Source organism: Remersonia thermophila, chromosome 5 (genome assembly GCF_042764415.1).
Source record: "Remersonia thermophila strain ATCC 22073 chromosome 5, whole genome shotgun sequence".
Classification (NCBI taxonomy): Eukaryota; Fungi; Ascomycota; class Sordariomycetes; order Sordariales; family Chaetomiaceae; genus Remersonia; species Remersonia thermophila.
Window position 1 is genome coordinate 2,705,403 of NC_092221.1, and position 17,969 is coordinate 2,723,371.

A 17,969-nucleotide genomic window follows, 5' to 3' on the forward strand; every position below is an offset into this window, starting at 1 on the left:
AAGGGATCCTCGGAAATCGCGGAAAGCCTTGGCAATCGTTGCAGATTTTCAGCAGATAGCTCTGCATTAGTGAAGCTCATGCTAGCCCATCACCTCAGCCTTAGCCTTAGTGGTGAATGCCGTTGAGAAGTGGCTTGGCGAGGGCAAATCGCAGCGAAATCGCGGATGGAAGGAGGGGCGCTGGCGTTCCATCGCGGAGACACTTCCCGAGCCCCAAACACACCAAGCTCCTGTCTTGGTTGCGTTGTATGCGCGTGGATATCTGGTGGTGACGATGTTGTGTCTTTTGCGTCATTGGCGACGTAAGGGTTGGTTGGGATCCTCCTGTCCTTGGTCCCAAGGAGAAGGGAGGGGGGGGGAGGGTGATGTCAAAGGTATCAAGACAAGTTTTTTGGGGGGGAGGGGCCCAAGAGGCGCAAGATCAAAAAAGAAAAGCACGCGAAGACGTCACATCCAATGCGAGACCCTGCGAAGGTGTATAGCGCATGCTGTCTCCCTTCCTAACGTTCGTTCGTCTGCAATCCGCTTAACAGTGCCTGAGCGAGTTAAGCTCGGATCCAGGAATGCGTTCCCCCCAAGATCCGGGCCACTGTGCGTCATCGTCTCGACAAGCCGTGGTGGGCTGCCGGGCTGTGGGCAGCAAGACATGGTCAAAAGGTTAGGTTTGGTGAAGCTCCATCATCAAGCATGCATTTGCATTTTTGTGCGTTGCGTTGGCTCTCTTGGACTTGTCAAAGCACCGTCACAGCAAGCCACCACCTCGACACACACCTCAGCATCGCGATTTCCTGTGGCCTGGCACTCCCCCCCCCCCCCCCCCCTGCACTCTCCCGCCTGCGCCCTGCACTTGCATCTCCCTGCAGCGCTGCAGCGACGGCCCTCTTCTGGTTAGGCCAGGTCGGCAAGCACATCCGCTAAGTGCCTTGGCACCTGCCGCATTAGGCTGGGGGATCCAGCATCAGGATGCGATTCTTGCCAGAACCCGATCCCCCAGCTCTTTCCCCGTCTCGCTGCGAGCCCCAACCAATTGGTCGACCTGGTGACCAAAGCTCACTAGCGCACACCCGTGTCTGCCAGACTTGGTCTGCTGGAACGGCTTGTTTCCCGGCTTCCAAGGTTGTGTACGCAATAAGGCATATGCCACACCAACCACAGACCACAGCACTGCGCAAGGTAGGGAAGATGCTACTCTGTACCTGTCTGTACGTAAATACAGCACGCGTACACGTCCGTGCCGTTGGGACCAGAAGGGACGGGAACCTAAGGGTTTCGGACCGGGGAACGGGATTCCCAAGGTTCCATCCCGTCCTGTCACGTCACGTCATCCGCAGCCTGGGTTCTTCTTGTTCTTGTTCTTCTTTGACTGCTTCTTCTTCATTCTTCATCTTCTTCATCACGACGCCCGAACGAATGTGTATGTACTCAGTCCATGACGTGCCCACGCTCCACCTGACCTCAAGTCAGGTAAGGACGTGCTGTCCATTGTGCTGTGCTGTACTGTACTGTATTGTACTGTATTGCTTTGTTAGGTCGCTGGGCGTCCATACTGGTAGCCTCCCCACCCACCCACCCACCCACCCACCCACCCCAAGGACGGCGTCCCCCAGCTGAGGGCTGCCAGATCCGCCCCCCCCCCCCCCCCAGAAAAAAAAAAGACAAAACACACCTCACCCTTGTTCGTTCCCGGCTTCCTCCCGCTGGAGCGCCGAGTTCGACCGAGAAACTGCAGCACCAAAGAGGCCGAAGATGTGCGTGGCGCATCGGCCTGGCGTCGAGACCGGCCTTGAGAGCCGAAATCACCTCACATGTACGAGGTTTCAAATCCGGCTCCCATGCAGCTGGTACACAGTAGACAGCGCCAGCAGTGCCACACAGGGTCGGATTTCGGATTCGCGACCCGCGCTTTTGGAGGACGGAGGGAGCATAAAAACCAAGGCCGCCGAAACCAGCCGGCTCAAGCGGCTGCCACTCCCTGCTCGTGACAGGAAACCCAGGGAGTCGGCTGTGGACCTGAGGCCTGAGGTACTGTATGTAGGTACCTCAGGGTGCTGTACCGGCACACGCGCTGCCAAAGAAACAAATTACATACTATCCCCCCCCCCCAAGAGGTAATATCCCGGCGCCCCGCCCTACCGTGGTAACCCGTCGAGGCAGCAAGGAATGCCTGCCGACGGCCAACCTCCACACACACACCCTTCTCCCCCTGTCGTGGCGGGAATGGGGATGGGTCCTTGTCTTTGCCTCCAGGCCGGGGGTCGGGTTGGAGGACATGTCTGCCACGCTGCCACGCAACGCTCCCTTCTCGCCGGGACTTGGGTCATTTTCCACAGCCGTCCAGTGTACACAGTAGCAGGCAAACCAGAGCCACCGTTATCCTCGGCCCTTGGTTATGTACTTGGCCACTGATCTCACTGCCCGCTGACTTCATTGTTTTCCCTCGTTTTCCTTGGTTAAAGCATGGTCAGCCAACGTGTTCTTCCATCTCTTATCCCTTCATCTTGTTCCTCCTCCCGTTCAAGTAGACGACAAAGATACCCTATACATACGCCGCGCTTCTCTTGTCGCCCTCCTTGCCGGCCAAAGCTAACCACTCATCCCGTTTCTTACTTACACAGACGCGCGGAATTTGACCGTCAATTCCCCCGGATCGCCTTGGACACGCCCCGTTTCGGCTTGGACCTTGAGCCCTGTCCTTCCCTGCATTCTTCCTACTCAGGATACTTCCAGACCAACACAATATCACACCCAAACCCCCCCTGGTTTGGCGCTGCTCGGGATCCAGACAGCACAGCACCGGATCTCAAGAACCAGTTTCCACAACTCATCGGGCGTTGTGCTGGTCCCGCCGTTCCCACCCTGGCCGCCTTCCCCAAGCCCTGTTCCGCGCCCATTTGGACGAACTCACCCCCCCCCCCCTCCCTTCCACCCTCCCCTTCGGCGTCGGCAAGCCTCGCCCTGGCAGTACCCGCAGTACCTGGGCGGCGAAAGCGTTATTTCAAGCGCCGATCTTTTTGTCCGACACTCTTCAAAGTGTAACTTTGAAACTTTACTTCCCACCGCATCTGCCCCCCCCCCCCCCCCCCTCCCCTTCGCACACACAGTCTGCCAAGAAAGCAGCAGGTTGAGCGAGAAGACACTTGGAACATCCTGTCGAGCCAAATTGCATCCTCGCCGAATGCTGTTCCACTTAAAAAAACACATAAGGGAACATTGATCCGTCCTTCTCGATCTTCACTTGCCACACACTTAATCAACATTCCTTGTTCTGTTGATCCTACTGTCGTCTCATTCCTCCAACAACACTCATCAACATGAGCATCACCATCGACGACCATACACGGCGCCGGTTCGGCTCCGCAGACTATCACCACATGTCTTCCTACTCGAGCCAACCTCCCTTTTCAGACCCGTGGACTGCCTCGTCGTCGACAAGCACGGCCTCCCATAGCGCCAGCCAGACCAACGGCATCTTCGCCGCCGGGACACAGGACGCCGCCGCCGCCGCCGCTGCCGCCCTTCCTCACCTCAACATGGCCGCCATCCCGAGGCACACGCCCTCCTCGCAGCACTCGACGCACGGGACACATGCCGGCGTCTCGAGCAGCAGCCCCTCCATGGCGCAATACGCGTCCATTCCCGTCTCGGCCGCGCCGTCGGGCGTCTACCGGCAGCACGACCTTCTCTCGGTGCCGTCGGACCCGTTCACCCTCAACCGGCTGCCCCAGCCAGCATCGTCAGCCGCCTACGACACAGCAGCCTACACAACCGCGGGCTCGCCTGTGACGACATCCTACACGCCCCCTTCGCCTTCGCCGTACGGCCAGCTCGGCTACGCGACCACGCCGCTCAGGGACGCCTTCGCCATGGGCCAGGACGACGCCTCGAGGCGGTACTCGCAGCAGTCGATCGCCTCGGCCGGGGCCGAGTTCGCCCTGCCGGATCACGCGCGCAGCACCCTGCAGCCCGACGACCGGAGGGGCTTCCGGGACGCCCTCGAGGCGAGCCACGGCATGATCTCCATGAGCCAGGACACGCCTCGCAACATCTACGACCTGAGGCAGCATCGCAGCCGAGGCTCGCTAGACTCTTACGGCTTCCCTTCGACCCACTCCTCCACCTCGAGCATCTCGTCGACGGGCTTCAGCGGCTACTACGGCTCCGTCGACGGCTCCGTCAGCGACTACTCGGCCACCGGCTCCGACATTGAGTGCATGCCGGGCAACCGCACGCTTCCCCGGCCTCAGCCCCAGCAGCCCCAATCGCACATGTTGTCCGCCCAGCCTCCGGCTCCGCAGTCCATGATGAGCTCCTTCAGCTCGCGGGTTTCCAGCAACACGCAAAAGAAGCACAAGTGCAAGGTCTGCGACAAGCGGTTCACGCGCCCGAGCTCCCTTCAAACGCACATGTACAGCCACACGGGCGAGAAGCGTAAGTTTCCCACGGCCCGTCTTTTGTTTCCCTCCATTCCCATCGGCCGTTCTAGGTGCTGACAATGTGTCTCCAGCGTTTGGCTGTGAAGTGGAGGGCTGCGGTCGCCGCTTCTCCGTCGTGTCCAATCTCCGCCGTCACAAGAAGGTGCACAGCCGGGGAGGAGAGAGCCCATCCGATGCGGGCTCCGAAGAGCACGAATCGCCCTAAAGAGAGGCGTAGACCACCTCTCGACCATTCCGTCCCGCCGCAAAATCGCACCACCAACATCAGTCTTTCATCTTCACGATACCCATTCCGTTTTGTCCGATATTCTTTTTTTTTTTCGTCTTTTTTCTTATTCCGTCGCTCGCGAGACATAGACAGGTGTTGTTGCATACGACCTGGTAATTTTTAGTCGCTCACTCAGACCACCTGGTTCGGTATCTTTGGTCTTAACCTTTCTTTCCTTCCGCCTACGTTCGCTTTCTACCATTCATAATACGCTTTCCCGTCGTTATCGCGGCCGGGCTGGAGAAAAAGAGGGGCTGCTCAGGAAGAGCCCCCAGGGGAGGGGAAGGGGGGTTGGCTGTGGCTGGTTGGCGTTGGGGGTGTTTTTGTTTTTACGTCTTGCTCCATCGCATCCTATACTCTCCTATCCACGCACTCACTCACGCACGCACACACATCAACACACACATCCTACTTTCCTTTCAACTTTGGATCGATCCACTCGGATCTCTGGGAGGTTGGGATTTCGGAATACGTGGTCGGCAAATTTCCTTTGTCCTTTCCCAACATACACACTCTCTCTTTCGGCTCTGGGGTTGGGAATACTGCGGTGAGGATCCTAAGGTCCAGGGAAAGGTGGATATCGGATAGAGCTTTGGGGTCGACAAGAAAAGGGGGAACTGTGTACGTACTGTACAGATTCGCTGGGGGGGGGGGGCCGGCATTGGGTTACCCAAGCGTATAACTACACAGTAACGAAAACGCAAAATCCCCTCCCCCTGATCCATGGGGTGTATGTACTCGGGAAGGACAGGCGGCGTATTATTGTAATACTTATTGTAAAAGGGCGCAACTCAGAATACATGTTGGCAGAGACATACCTATCTCCATGGTACACAATTCGTTTCCTTTCGTACACACCGTCGCATCACCTTACATTGTCCTCTCTTACGCATGAACCACGGCTAGGTACGCTTGCCCTGTCTGCAGTAACGGTTAATGGAGACATGGAAAAAAACATCTTGCCGTACTGGGGGGATCCCTTCTTCAAGGCTGCTGAGTCATTGCGTCTTTTCCTCCGTCGGCCCGCTTTCGTCTAGGTCCCCAACCCCAAGGCGCACATTATGCAGCGAGCAAGAGTTGCTTGAGCTATCCGAACTGACGTACCCGGCGCCGGATGTGGCCATCGCCACACGCCACGCCCTATGCCCACGCCTTCCCGACGCACGCTCGCACGCTCGCACGCTCGCACGCTCGCACGCTCGCACGCACGCACACGCACGTACATACATCCATACACACAATCTACCCATTACACGCACACACCTAACTTTGCATCGGCGTCTTGTGCCCGGCAACCTATACTTAGAGCCGTCACCTACCTTCCCTTTTCGCCTACCCGCCTTAACGAGCGACGTCAGGCCAGAGCATGATACCACCGCCCTCTTGAGTCATGGCTGGCGCGGTGCCCTTGGCCCCGGGGCGAACGCTTTGGGGTGCATCGTTGGGCGGCGTTCTTGAAAGGGGGGGGGGGGGGGGGAAGGGTTTCCCCTTTGGAAGACGTACGTACTGTAGTGCACTGTGTACGCTACCGCCTCTCAAGCTTCACCTTGGAAGCTGGTCGAGTGGGGGAAGGGAGAGGAGAGGAGAGGAGGGGATGGGAGGGGAGGGGAGGAGAGGTTGCATGAGATCCTTTGGACGGGAGTGCAAGATGACGTGCGCCCGAGGAGGACAGGGCAAGCCGATGCTACCTCCCTGACGTAAGTGTGCGTAGCAGAACCCGGCGACGATACCACCCAGCGGCGCAGGGCAGGCGCTGGCAGGCGCCGGTGGTCTCGTCAGCCCCACCAGCTCACTTACCTGAGCTTCCCACCTTATGTAACGGGTAACGTTAGGTATCTAGGTAATAAGGCAAGGTTAAGGTAGGTACTGTGTGCTTTTCCCTAGCCCACTGACAAGACAGCCAGTAAGCAGGAAGCTATCCGCCAAAGAAGCGGACAGGGCTGTCGGGGAAGAAGTTAAGGTACCGGAAGCCGGGGGGGGGGGGGGGGGGGCGCCAAACGCCCTCCTGGGAGCTGCCTCGTTTTGTTTCTCTCCCCCCCCCCTCCCCTCCCCTCCCCTTCCTTTACCGTCCCAACTCGACCGCCCGAGAAGGACCGACTCCCCCTCGCTCCACCACTCGGAAGCGTCCCTCGTGTCTCTCAGGGCCAGGTATCTTGCCTGCACACACTCATCAGAGTGTATGTACTAATCATAGCACGCCCAAGGTAGGTAGGTAGGGGAGTAGGGCAGGGACCGGGAGGCAGCCATCCCACGAGGCCGCCCCTGCACGACGGGTTGTTTCAAGTGTTCGAATCGGTCTCGGTGGAATGCCGGAGGACAAGGAACGCGTCCCCAGGGCCTCTCGGATCCTTGCCGCGAAGGGATTGTGCGCGTTTCTGACGAGGCCCGGCGGGCTCGGAACCCCGCCCTGTTTGTAGGGTGGGATGCAACCCAAGGCGAACCCTCCTGGCTGCTTCTGCGATGCTTGGCTGCGGCTTGGGGATGTAAGTGGGGAGGGGGGTTTCAGGTGGTGTGCTGGGTGCCTGGCCTGGTGGTCTAGAGTAGGTCCAGCCGCCGTGATCGCCCGTGTTGACGAGCCTTGGGCAGTAAGTAAGTATAGGCTTGATGAGGGAGCTCCAAAGCGTAAGCTCGGCTCCCGGCGGGCTGGTTTCCCTGGCTCCCCCGCTAAGCGCTTCCGCGGCGAGAGAAGAAAGAGCCGAGCCGGGCTTGAAGATGCTCCGGGCGCTCAACAAACGCGCATGGGTGGCTCCCAACGTCCTGACGTCACGAACGCTCCGGCGTTGGCTCTTGTTTCGATTCGTTCTCGCAGCTTGGCCTCCTGGGGGCGGTGCCTAGGCGAGAAAAGTTGCACGTTGTGGGTTTGAAACGTCACCATTCACCTGTTTGGAAACGTCACCGTCACCGTTACCGTTCACTTGTTTACCATGACGTCAGAGAGCTGGGCGGGTTAGGGTGGTATCGCATCCATCCCTGCAACCCCCCCCCCCCCGCTCCGTTCTCCCGTGTTCCAGTCTTGGCACGGGGGGCTCTTCCGGGGGTTGACTCGGGAAACCTCCGTGCCAAGACGGCTTTCGGCGTTCCAGGAAGGGCCGGAGCCCAACAAAATCGGCGAGCCGGATCCCGGGATCGCGGCTCAACATGACACGGAGGCAACGGAGGCAAGGGAATGCAAAGCGAGAAACAAAATCATGCGGACGAGAATAACACTTGCAAAGCCCCATGTCAGAACACCGCAGCGCCGTCTCGTAATCGCTTTCCGTTTTGTTGATGAGCTGTGCCCGTCCCAAGAAGCTAAGAAGCGCCGCCGACCAGGGTGCTACGGCATCATTACCTTGGCCCATTCCAGCGTGCAGAATCTGAAACGCTAGGTCCCATCCAAGCGATCGCGCGGGAGGAGCCGGGGGGGGAGTTGCGTAGCCTACCACCTGGACTTGGCCCGTCCGAGGTAGGATTCCTTGCGACTGCAAACTCCCGTCACGAACCCCAAAGGATCCGCCAACTAATACCCTTTCGCCGCCGCGACGGATACCGCACCCTGGCGGCGCCGACGGACGGGCTGGCTTCGGAGATGGTTAGTATCGACTGCTTCGGGCATGTGTACGCATACATACTGTGTGTACTACATATGTACCGCCATGCACAAAAAGGACCAGGTGTACGTAACTAGCGAAATGCGGATAGCATAGGTACTGTGTAGTCATCTTTATGTAAGGTCACGTTGGGTTGGGCCTCCCGGCACATCCTCCCCGATATCGCTGGCCTCCCCCGCCGCCGAATCGCAACACGCGCATTCTTTTCTCAAAAGCCTGGAGGAGCGTCATTTACTCCTCCCCAAAGCCTTACTGTGCACCGTACCTTGACGAAGACCCATCAAGACGCTCCCTCCCTCCCTCCCTTGTGCACCTCAGCCGCAGCTGGAAACAGGAACCGGGGGGAAGAGAGGGGGGGGGGGGGGGGGGGGGGGAGGGCCCTAATGAATCCCTCCGCTTGTTACTTGTTATCTCGTTCAAATGAGTGGACACAGCGTTGCCGAAGCCCTTTATGACATTGCCAGAAACCCGGTACCTCGGCAGAGCCCATCGGCAGCTCGCGCTGTACAGGAACCAACTCGAGCGGTACGACGCATGTGCCGCCTTTTTATGTTTTTTTTTTTTTTTTTCCTAGTGTAATAGAACAAAAGAGTGATAGAACAAACGGGGAGTGGCAGGGGTCGAATCCCAGGGCTGCGCGTACGGGGTGGTTCGTGAGGGATGCCGTCAACTCGGATCTGAGCGGGTTCCCGTGTGGAAGCCCTCTGTACGGACAAGAACGCCTACCATGGCTCCGGCGAGGTGAAGGTGGGCGGCCCCGAGTCCGGGGAGTGGACACGCACAGGGAGGAAGAACGTACACACAACACACACACGCACGCACACAGACGTCCGTCCAGCCATCTACCAGGCAACTCGACAACATGCAAGGCAATGGAATGTGTATAGCTACGACCAAAAGCCCCCATGATCAAACTCCATTGGAACATGACCAAAAATAAATGAAATGAAACACCAAAGAAATCCGTGGCGTCTTCCTTTCCACTCTTGCCCTCCAACACAAAACGGACCCCTCCCTCCCTCTCTCTCTCTCTCTCTCTCTCTCGGTCTACATTAAAACAATCGCTCTGTCTGTCTACCACACATACAAACACATCCCAGCGTGTCCCCCAACCCCAACCCCGACCTCAACCCCCCACCCGCTTTACAACACCACCGCCAGCTCTCCCCGATCGATCCCCCCTTCCTCGGCCAGGTTGGGGTAATACGGCACCATGGCGTCGGCGCTGCACACGTAGGCGTCGTTGTAGAGCCTCCAGTAAGGCGTGCGCACCTTGCGGGCCGGGTGGAACAGGCCCGCCCAGACGTAGTTCATGACGACGCCCGGCCCGACGGCGACGCGGATGGCCTCGATGGCCTCGATGATGCGGTCGATGACGTGAGGGCTCGTCTCGAACAGGTTCGGGTAGAGCAGGTTGAGCAGGTGGACCATGGCGTCCTCGCAGCCCAGCCCGACGACGCCGAGGGCGATGTGCTTGACGACCGAGGCGGCCGTCTGGCGGTGGACCTGGTCGCGGTCGATGAGGGCGTCCTCGAGCAGCGGCGTGACGGCGTAGACGTAGTCCTTGGCCATCTCACCAATGTACTCAAAGAGGAAGGACAGCGACTTGAGCACGCCGTTTTGCACGTTGAGCTCGGGCACGCGGTACTCGTTCATGAGGGCGGGCAGGACCGTGAAGGGGGCGCACGTCTCGGCCACGATGCCGATGGCCACGGCCGTGTTGACGCGCGACTGGCGCTCCTGGACGCGCAGGTTGTTGAGCAGGGTGGCCAGCACGTCCTGGGGGCCGATGGCCTTGGCGATGAAGCCAAACGTGTTGTTGGCGGCGCGGCGGATGCCCTTCTTGTGGGCCTTGAGCATGTCGAGGAGCTCGAAGCAGATGCGCATCCACTCGCGCGCGTTGACGCTCTCGGGGCCGCGGTCGGCGATGCGGCCCACCAGGTCGATGGTGTTCTCCTGCACCTTTTCGTGGCGGTTGCGCAGGATGGGCGTCAGGCGCGGCAGCAGGTCCTTGATGGGGGGCTGCATCTGGCTGATGCCGACCACGGTGACGATGGAGCGCAGGGCGCCGAGGATGGAGCCGAGGACCTCGGGGTACTCCTCGCCGAGGTACTCGTAGAGGACGATGCCGAGCTTGCCCATGAGGGCGTCCTCGCCGCACTGCTTCATGACCATGGCGATGCGCGAGACCAGGTCGGCGGCCTGCTGGCGCACCGTGGGGGACTTGTTGTTGAGGCGCCACAGGATGGTGCTGACGATCTGGGGCAGGTACGGCTTGCAGCGGGTGCCGAGGGCGTTGACGACGGAGCCGAAGCCGTTGAGCATGACAATGTCCTCGACCGTCTGCTCCTGGAAGGCGTGCAGGATGCCGTCGACGAGGCGCTCCTCGAGGCGCTCGCCAATGTCGGCGGCGCCGAGCGAGGCGACGAGCTTCTCGACCGTCTCGACCGTCATCTTGCGGTACGCCTCGCTCTCGTCCTTGAGGTTGTTGACGATGCGCTCGAGGATCTCGCTGACGCCCACCTTCTGGCCGATGTCGACGGTGGTCTCGACGACCTGGCGGTAGTTGCGCTTGTCGAGGGCCATGCGGCGCACCCAAAAGCTCTTGAAGAACTCGTCGAGCACGTGCTCCTTGAGGTACCCCGCCGTGACGCCGTCGGTGGCGGCGCACTGCGAGATGACCTTGAGCACCACCTTCTTCATCTCCTCGTCGGGCGACGAGAACTCGCGCAGCAGGATCTCCATGATCTGGCTCGTGTAGTAGTTGGCGTAGTCCTCGTCCATGAGCGGGATGATGTAGCCGACGGCCTTGAGGAAGCCGGCGAGGCCCTTGCCGCGCTGCTTGCGGGCGCCCGTCCACAGCGGGTTGAGGATCTCGTCGAAGCTCTCGATGCCGTAGGGGTTGGACGCCTCGGCCAGGGCGGCGATGGCCAGGCTGGTGACGGTGCGCACCTTGGTCTGCTCGTCGTTGAGGTTGGGCCCGATGCAGTCGACGAGCTGCTTGAGGTGGGGCAGGACGGCGCAGCCCATGAGGATGGGGATCTGCTGCACGATCTTGACGCCCGTGTGGCGGGCCTGCCACGACTTTTTGCTGCGGCAGACGGCCCGGAGGAAGGGCAGGAGGGCGGGGATGCCGAGGGCGGAGGCGACCACGGCGAAGGCGCGGGCCGTCGTGTTGCGCACGTACTCGTCGACGTGGTCGATGTCGGGCCGCATCACGCTGATCATGGTGGCCAGGCCGGCGGCCTTGGCGAGGTTCGAGATGATCTCGCGGCCCTCGACGCGGGCGTAGTAGTCCTGGTCAATGAGCAGCGGCTCGATGACCACCAGGATCTTGTGCACGTACGGCCGCACCATGTCGTCGAGCTTGTAGAGGATGCGGTCGATGACCTTGACGAGCAGGTGGCGCTCCTGGTCCTCGAGCGACTTCTCCATGAGCAGCGGCAGGATCTGGTTGAAGAGGGGGCCGGCGCCAAAGTTGCGGGCGTTGTCGGTCAGCTGGCGCAGGGCCGTCTTGCGCATCGGCGGGGTGCCGTTCTTGACCTTGAGCAGCAGCCGCATGATCTTGCGCTCCTTGAGCTCCTCGACGCTGAGCTCGTCCTCGTTGGCGCCGTCGGCCAGCTTGCCAAAGTAGGCCATGTCCTCGGGCTTGAAGAACTGCAGGTCGCCGACCCCCGGGATCTCCTTGGGCATGGGCTGGCCGGCGAGGCGCGCCGCGGACGGGTCCTGCATGGTGAAGCCCGTGGCCGGCGCCGGCGCCGTGACGAGCTTGCGCGCCGGCGCCCGGACCGGGGCGTAGCCCGGCGGAGGCTCGAGGATCTTGTAGCCCTCCTCGAGGCCCGGGAGCATGGCGTCGAGCTCCTCGTCGCTGAGCGGCATGTACCGGGCCGACGCGTCGGTGCCGAAGGCGGCGGGCAGCGCGGACGCCTGAGACGGATGCATCGGGGTGGCGAGGCCGGCGGGGACGGCGGGCGTGGCGGCCGGGGCCTGGTCCCACCTCGACTTCTTCTTGGGCTGCTCGGCCCCGGGCGCGATGGCGGGGACGGCGGGCGCTTGGTCCCACCTCGACCGCTTCTTGGGCTCGGCCGGCGCCGGCGCCGGGGCGGGCTGCTCGGGGGTCTCGGCGGCGCCCACATCCCACCTCTTTTTGCGCTTCCGGCCCGTTTCGGCGGCGGCGGAGGCATCCTCCTTGTCCTTGCTGTCGTCGGCGGAGCCGTCCTTGAGCAGGGGCTTGTACTCCTCGCCGGCCTCCTGGGCCTCCTTCATCTTCTGCTCGATGGCGCGGCGGACGCGCTCCTCCTCGCGCTCCAGCTCGCGGCGCTCCATGATGGCGCGATATGTCTGTCCGTCGGCGGCGGCACCCTGGGCGGCGGCGAAGGGGTCGACGCGGGTGGGGGTCAGGGCACGGTCGAAGCGGCGCTTCTGGTAGTCGGTCTCGCGGTCGGCGATGCGGTTGCTGCGCTCGCCGCGTCCGGCCAGGGGGTCGTCCTCCTCGACGCCGGCGCCGCGGGCGAACTCGTCGATCTGGGCCCGGGTGGCCGTGTACTGGCCGACGAGGCGGCGCGTGCCGGCGGCGGCGTCGGCGTCGGCGTCGGGCATGTCGTCGTCGTCGGCGTCGGCGCCCGGCAGCTCGCGATGGTAGCCGGCAAACTTGTCGCCGTTGTCGCGGTCGTACAGGTCGGTGTCCCAGGCCTCGGTGAGCCTGGCCTTGGTGGAGGCATCGGGGCGCTGGTTGGCGGGATCAAAGGTCCGCGAGCCCTTCTTTGCGGCGGCGGCGGCGTTGCGCTCGGCCTGGAGCTTCCGGATCTGCTCAAACTCGGCGTCCGACATGGTGACTGCAGGCGCTGGATGCTGCGCTCACCCCATTCGTGTCGTGATGTTGTAGGAGGAGGGCCAAGACCGGGGGGTGGGGGTGGGGGGGTTGATAGGATGGGGACGTTGGCGCGTGTTTCGTGTCGAAGCTCGACGAGACGACGGACTATGCCGGGAGGAATCTCAGGCCAAGGGGATGGATGGGCTGGCGGTTCCGCGTACGACGAAGCACAAAGCCGGCAGACGAGCCCGCAGGTGTCGGGATGAGTGACAGCAATGGGACGGGAGATGTCGAGGGGATGGGGACCACGATGCGGACGATGATGAAGCAAGGTGGTGGGGGACGACGACGACGACGACGGTGGTTGTGGTGTGTGGAACGGGAATTGGAGGCTCCGTCCAGAAAGCGAACGGTGCACGGCGTTGTTGGGAAATTTTGGCGGCCCCGTTCCCGAAGCAGACGGCCAGAGCTGCCATGGACCAATCACAAGACGGGAAAAAGACGCGCTGGTCCTGCAAGGCTGAGCTCGGGGTCCAGTCTTGGCATGGCCCTCCTCGCTGGAGCTTCAGCCTTTCCATGGGAACTGGAGCTTCCCGGCTCGGCAGCTTTGCAACTTTCCCACCTTCCACCTCGCTGCCCTTCCCAACTTCTCACCACCATCTCTCCTCTCCATCCATTCATCCATTCATCCATCCATCGCATTGCTCCCCCTCTCCAACTCCAGACCGTGCACACACACACACACACACACACACACACACACACACACACACACACATACACACACACACATGTTCCTTGCCTCATGGCGCTGACGTCGCCCTCATGTAACAACACCACAGATTCTTTCCCCCTCTTGCATCCCAAACAACACGCTAGAATCAATCCATGTCTTCTTCCTCTTCCTCCTCGTCGGCATGCGCGCTCTACGCCGAGCTGCTCGTCAACATCCGCCAGATCTCCATCGCTGCCTCGCTCGACTCCCCAAGTGATGCATCCACCCAGGTCTCGCTCTCGGCCGACGGCCGCACCGTCCATCTGGCCCATCGCGGCCAGACGTCCCGCCTGATCCTCCCAGGGAAGGCCGCGCTTGGCGGCACGCTGCTCCCCGTCCAGGACCGGCAGAAGGGCACCGCGTCGCTCTCATGGCGTCTCGCTGCCGACGGCGCTGCCCTGCCCCCCTCGCAGCGGCAGGCGGCTGTGGAGGACGTGCCGTGGTCGGCGACCGATCTGGCTCCCACCTCCGGCGTGGCCTGCAGGCATTGCGGCGCCGACGTGGTTCCCGGCGGCTCCGTCAAGGCCTGGAAAGATCTGCCCAGCGAGAACTGGGCCGAGATGATGGAGTTCTGGCACTGCCACAAGCCGGATCATCATCATCACCCTCATCACGATGGAAACGGCAACAGCAAAGACTCCGCCAAGGCCGATGAGAAGAGCCTGGCGTCGCGGGGCTACGGTGCTTCGTCTGCCATCCAGGCCCAGAAAGGCGTCGGCTTTGTCGACCTGACTTCCCTGCTCTTTGCCGAGACGGACTGTCGGAATCTCACGGTATGTTCGGAATGTTTTATCAAAAAGAGCATCCGTTGGCGCTCTCCAGTCTCCAGCCCGCTCGGGCATCAAGAAGGTAGCCAGGCCGATGCGATGCCATCTCGATGGCGTGGATACCGATACCAATGCCCAAGATCAAACCACACTGGCGCATCGTATTTCTGTCTGCCGGCAGGTCACGAACCTCCTTCGCCGGATGGGTCGTTTCCTGAGGCAAGACCGCCAGCCCTCCGTGCTTCGCCAGACCATTCTCGAGTGGTGAATGCCAGGGGATTTCCTGGAGGGACATGCCCGCTTCATTTTTTTTCCTTCTTTTTTTTTTTTTTTGCCATCTCAGTGTCGGTCATGGCGATGGCTGACGGTCCGCTTTTCCCCCTTAGTTCTCGTGGTCTTCCCATGCCCAAGGGGCTTCCGAGAGCCAGGCGCTAGTCGCGTCCGCTTCCTCCGGAGGTCCCTCCCGAAACCCCAACGTCTTCTGCTCTTCCTGCCACGCCCAGCTCGGCCTCTTCAACGTCCGCGCCTCGGCCGTGACGCTGCTGAAGTGGCAGGTCCTGTGCAGGTCGGCCTCGGGCTCGGTGCCCACGGCGCCGGAATGCCTCGCCGCCAGCCTGATCGCGTCCGCCGCTCGCTCGGGCTCTTCCAAGTCGCTGGTCACGCCCCTGCCCGATGCCGCGCGCGGCGACCCGGGCAAGGGCGCGGAGACGGATGCTCTCCACATCTGGATGCTGAACAGTGGCATCGTCTTCTCCTCGAGCGGCGTGCCGCGCTGCGTTCCCGCCATCAAGCTGCTGTTTCGGGCCGTGTCTGTCGAAGAGGCCGACAAGATGCTGGCCGGCCTCACGTGCGATTCGCACGAGATCAGCCTCCCGGGAGGGACCATCCGTCAGATCCTTCAGCACCTGCAAGAGAGCACGACGCTGTTGCCGCCTGGCGAGCGGACGTTTCAAGGATGGAACGTCGGCTTGTTGAGCAAATGGAACGTAGACGGTCCTTCCGCCACGAATTGATACGTAACTATATCCATCTGTCTATCTTGGACCACTTGAACACCTGCAGGATGTTGACCGGCCGGGTCAACCGCGAGCCGTTTCTCTTTTTCTGGGTCATGGCTTCATGATCCCTCACGCTCCCCGAAGTCTTTTGCTTGCCCGCCGAGTTACTCTCCCCGTTTCAGCCGCCTGCTCTTGAACGTTGCGCGCCTCATCGGCCTGTCCCTTCGTTGCCGCCCGCTTTCGCGTCTGTCTCGGCGCGACCGCCGCTTTGTTCTGCTCACCCCTCCTCCTGGTAGTGCGGCTGCTGCTAGAGCCCGACGTCGTCTGCTCCACCGCTACCGCTACCGCTGTCTCTTCCACCACCTTGACCTCCCCTTCGATTCCATCCGGCGCAGCTTCTTCTCCCGACTCCGGAGGCGAGGGCTGCACGGCGGACGGGACAGCAGCAGCATCAACAGCAGCAACAGCAACCTTGGCCTGCGCCTTTGCCTTCACCGGCGACGAAGACGCTTGCTCCGAAAACGACTTGAGGTTCGCCGTAAAAAGCACGCTCTGGGCCCAGCCGGCCTGCGGGCCCCAGATCTTGCGAAAGTGGTCGCCCACGGCGTCGTACATGGCCTTGCTAAGCGTCTTGGTGCCCTTGCCCCCGCCAAACTTGTAGTCCCGTTGGGCGATCTGCCAGACGTCTGTTGGGTGGGTTGTGTGAGCGTGCGTGATGCTTGCTTTTACAAAAGGAACGAAAAAAAAAAAGAGAAAGGAAGAGAGAGAGAGAGAGAGAGAGAGAAAGAAAAAACAAAAAGGTGGCTTACGAGTATCAATCGGCACCGCCTCGCCCCAGCCCAAGCCCATCAAGCAAACACAATCCGCCACCTTGGGCCCCACCCCCGCCAGCTCGAGCAGCGCGTCGTGCGCCGCACGATACGTTGGCCGGTTCGCAGCATCGTCCTTGACTCCTGCCGCCTGGCCAAAGTCCGGGCACTCGGGGTTCCTCAGCCCGAGCAGCCACCCCGCGGGCCTCTCCAGCGCCACCTGCCGGGCCGTCGACACGATGTACTTGGCGCGGTACCCGAACCCGAGCTCGCGCAGGCGGGCCTCGGTCTTGTCCCCCTCGCGGGCGAGCGCCTCGGGGGCGGGGAAGTCGTGGAACGGCTCGCCCGCGACCGTGGCCACGTGGGGCCCCCAGTGCAGGCACAGCTTCTGGACCATCTGCCCGATGCGCGCGATGTTGTTGTTGCTGCTGCAGATGAAGGCGACGAGCGCCTCCCAGGCGTCCTGGTTGAGGATGCGGATGCCGGTGAAGGCGGGGGCGCGCCGGGCAAAGTTGGCGTCGGACGCGGCCCACTGGTCGTAGAGGGCCCGGGCGGAGTGGGAGAGGGCAAAGTAGTGGTGGAGGAGGGCCGCCGTGTCGTCGTCGTTGTCGTTGTCGTTGTCGTTGGCGTTGTTTTTGTCGTTGCTGCTGGCATCTTTGGACGGGGTGGTGCCGTTGCTATCGGCTGGTGCTGGCGGGACGGAAGCGGGAGGGGTGATGGGAAGGGTAGCCTTTGGGGGCCATGTTACGCGGTAGTGAAGATGGGTGGCATCTTGCTTGAGGGAGACCAGACGTCCTCGAAGCACGCAGTGCCTGGCCGTGTTAGACAGGGTGGGCATGCGGGTATGATGAATCCAAGGGAACAAAGGGCTTCCTCACCATTCATCGCTGATCTTCCTCCAACGGAATGACTCTGCCATGGACGGTTAGTGAGTTGAATGCAATCATGGAAGCCATCAGGAACAGCCATTCGGTATCGGAGCAGGCAGAGGAGGGTTGATGGTACGGTAAACACGCCCTGGTGTGCGAGGGAACAACACGGCAACAACAACAACATGCTGAAGGAGAGATGTGCGTGGAAGACGAGCACCTACGACCACAGCGGAGGGTGGTGTCGATACAGAGCTCACTAAGGCTCAACGGAAGCTTCCTCCACTCAGAAATCTTCTGCATGGTGAACGGAACCGGGCGGGTTGCTGGGGAAATCTGGGTATGTTGTTGTTGTTGTTGTTGGTTTCAAAAGGGAACCGGATGGAGGATGAGACCAAGCAGATCCAACGGCTCGGTCTCTTGTCCAGATTCCCAACCAAGTATCTGGAGAGGTGATGGGAAGGAGAGAAATCCCAGGCTACGGGAAACGCGGTGGAGAGACGCCAATGGATCCCTCTTCGGCGTCTGATGACGGCGTAGCTACGTGAAAACAAGACAAGCGTGTGAAGGAAAGCTGTGTTGTTCAGCAAGTTCCCCTGACGTTCGGTTGGTCAGGACCCACTTTGCCTGCCGAAAACGTGCCTGGG

General features: G+C 61.3%; 4 protein-coding genes across 4 annotated transcripts; 2 read left to right on the plus strand and 2 right to left on the minus strand.

The window, feature by feature from the left end:
• Positions 1-3,311: 3,311 nt before the first annotated feature.
• On the plus strand, positions 3,312-4,638 carry VTJ83DRAFT_5975 (uncharacterized protein; the record flags this gene model as incomplete). The annotated part of the gene is made up of 2 exons (XM_071012634.1): positions 3,312-4,428; positions 4,505-4,638. The coding sequence occupies 2 exons, from the start codon at positions 3,312-3,314 to the stop codon at positions 4,636-4,638; spliced, it is 1,251 nt and encodes a 416-aa protein (XP_070865350.1).
• A 4,796-nt stretch (positions 4,639-9,434) lies between these two features.
• VTJ83DRAFT_5976 (uncharacterized protein) lies at positions 9,435-13,121 on the minus strand (the record flags this gene model as incomplete). The annotated part of the gene is made up of 1 exon (XM_071012635.1): positions 9,435-13,121. One exon carries the CDS (start codon positions 13,119-13,121, stop codon positions 9,435-9,437), a length of 3,687 nt encoding a protein of 1,228 aa, XP_070865351.1.
• An 871-nt stretch (positions 13,122-13,992) lies between these two features.
• VTJ83DRAFT_5977 (uncharacterized protein) lies at positions 13,993-15,659 on the plus strand (the record flags this gene model as incomplete). Its single annotated transcript, XM_071012636.1, has 2 exons — positions 13,993-14,652; positions 15,033-15,659. 2 exons carry the CDS (start codon positions 13,993-13,995, stop codon positions 15,657-15,659), a joined length of 1,287 nt encoding a protein of 428 aa, XP_070865352.1.
• A 114-nt stretch (positions 15,660-15,773) lies between these two features.
• Positions 15,774-17,625, minus strand: VTJ83DRAFT_5978 (uncharacterized protein; the record flags this gene model as incomplete). The annotated part of the gene is made up of 4 exons (XM_071012637.1): positions 15,774-16,330; positions 16,454-17,265; positions 17,332-17,365; positions 17,547-17,625. The coding sequence occupies 4 exons, from the start codon at positions 17,623-17,625 to the stop codon at positions 15,774-15,776; spliced, it is 1,482 nt and encodes a 493-aa protein (XP_070865353.1).
• Positions 17,626-17,969: the final 344 nt, after the last annotated feature.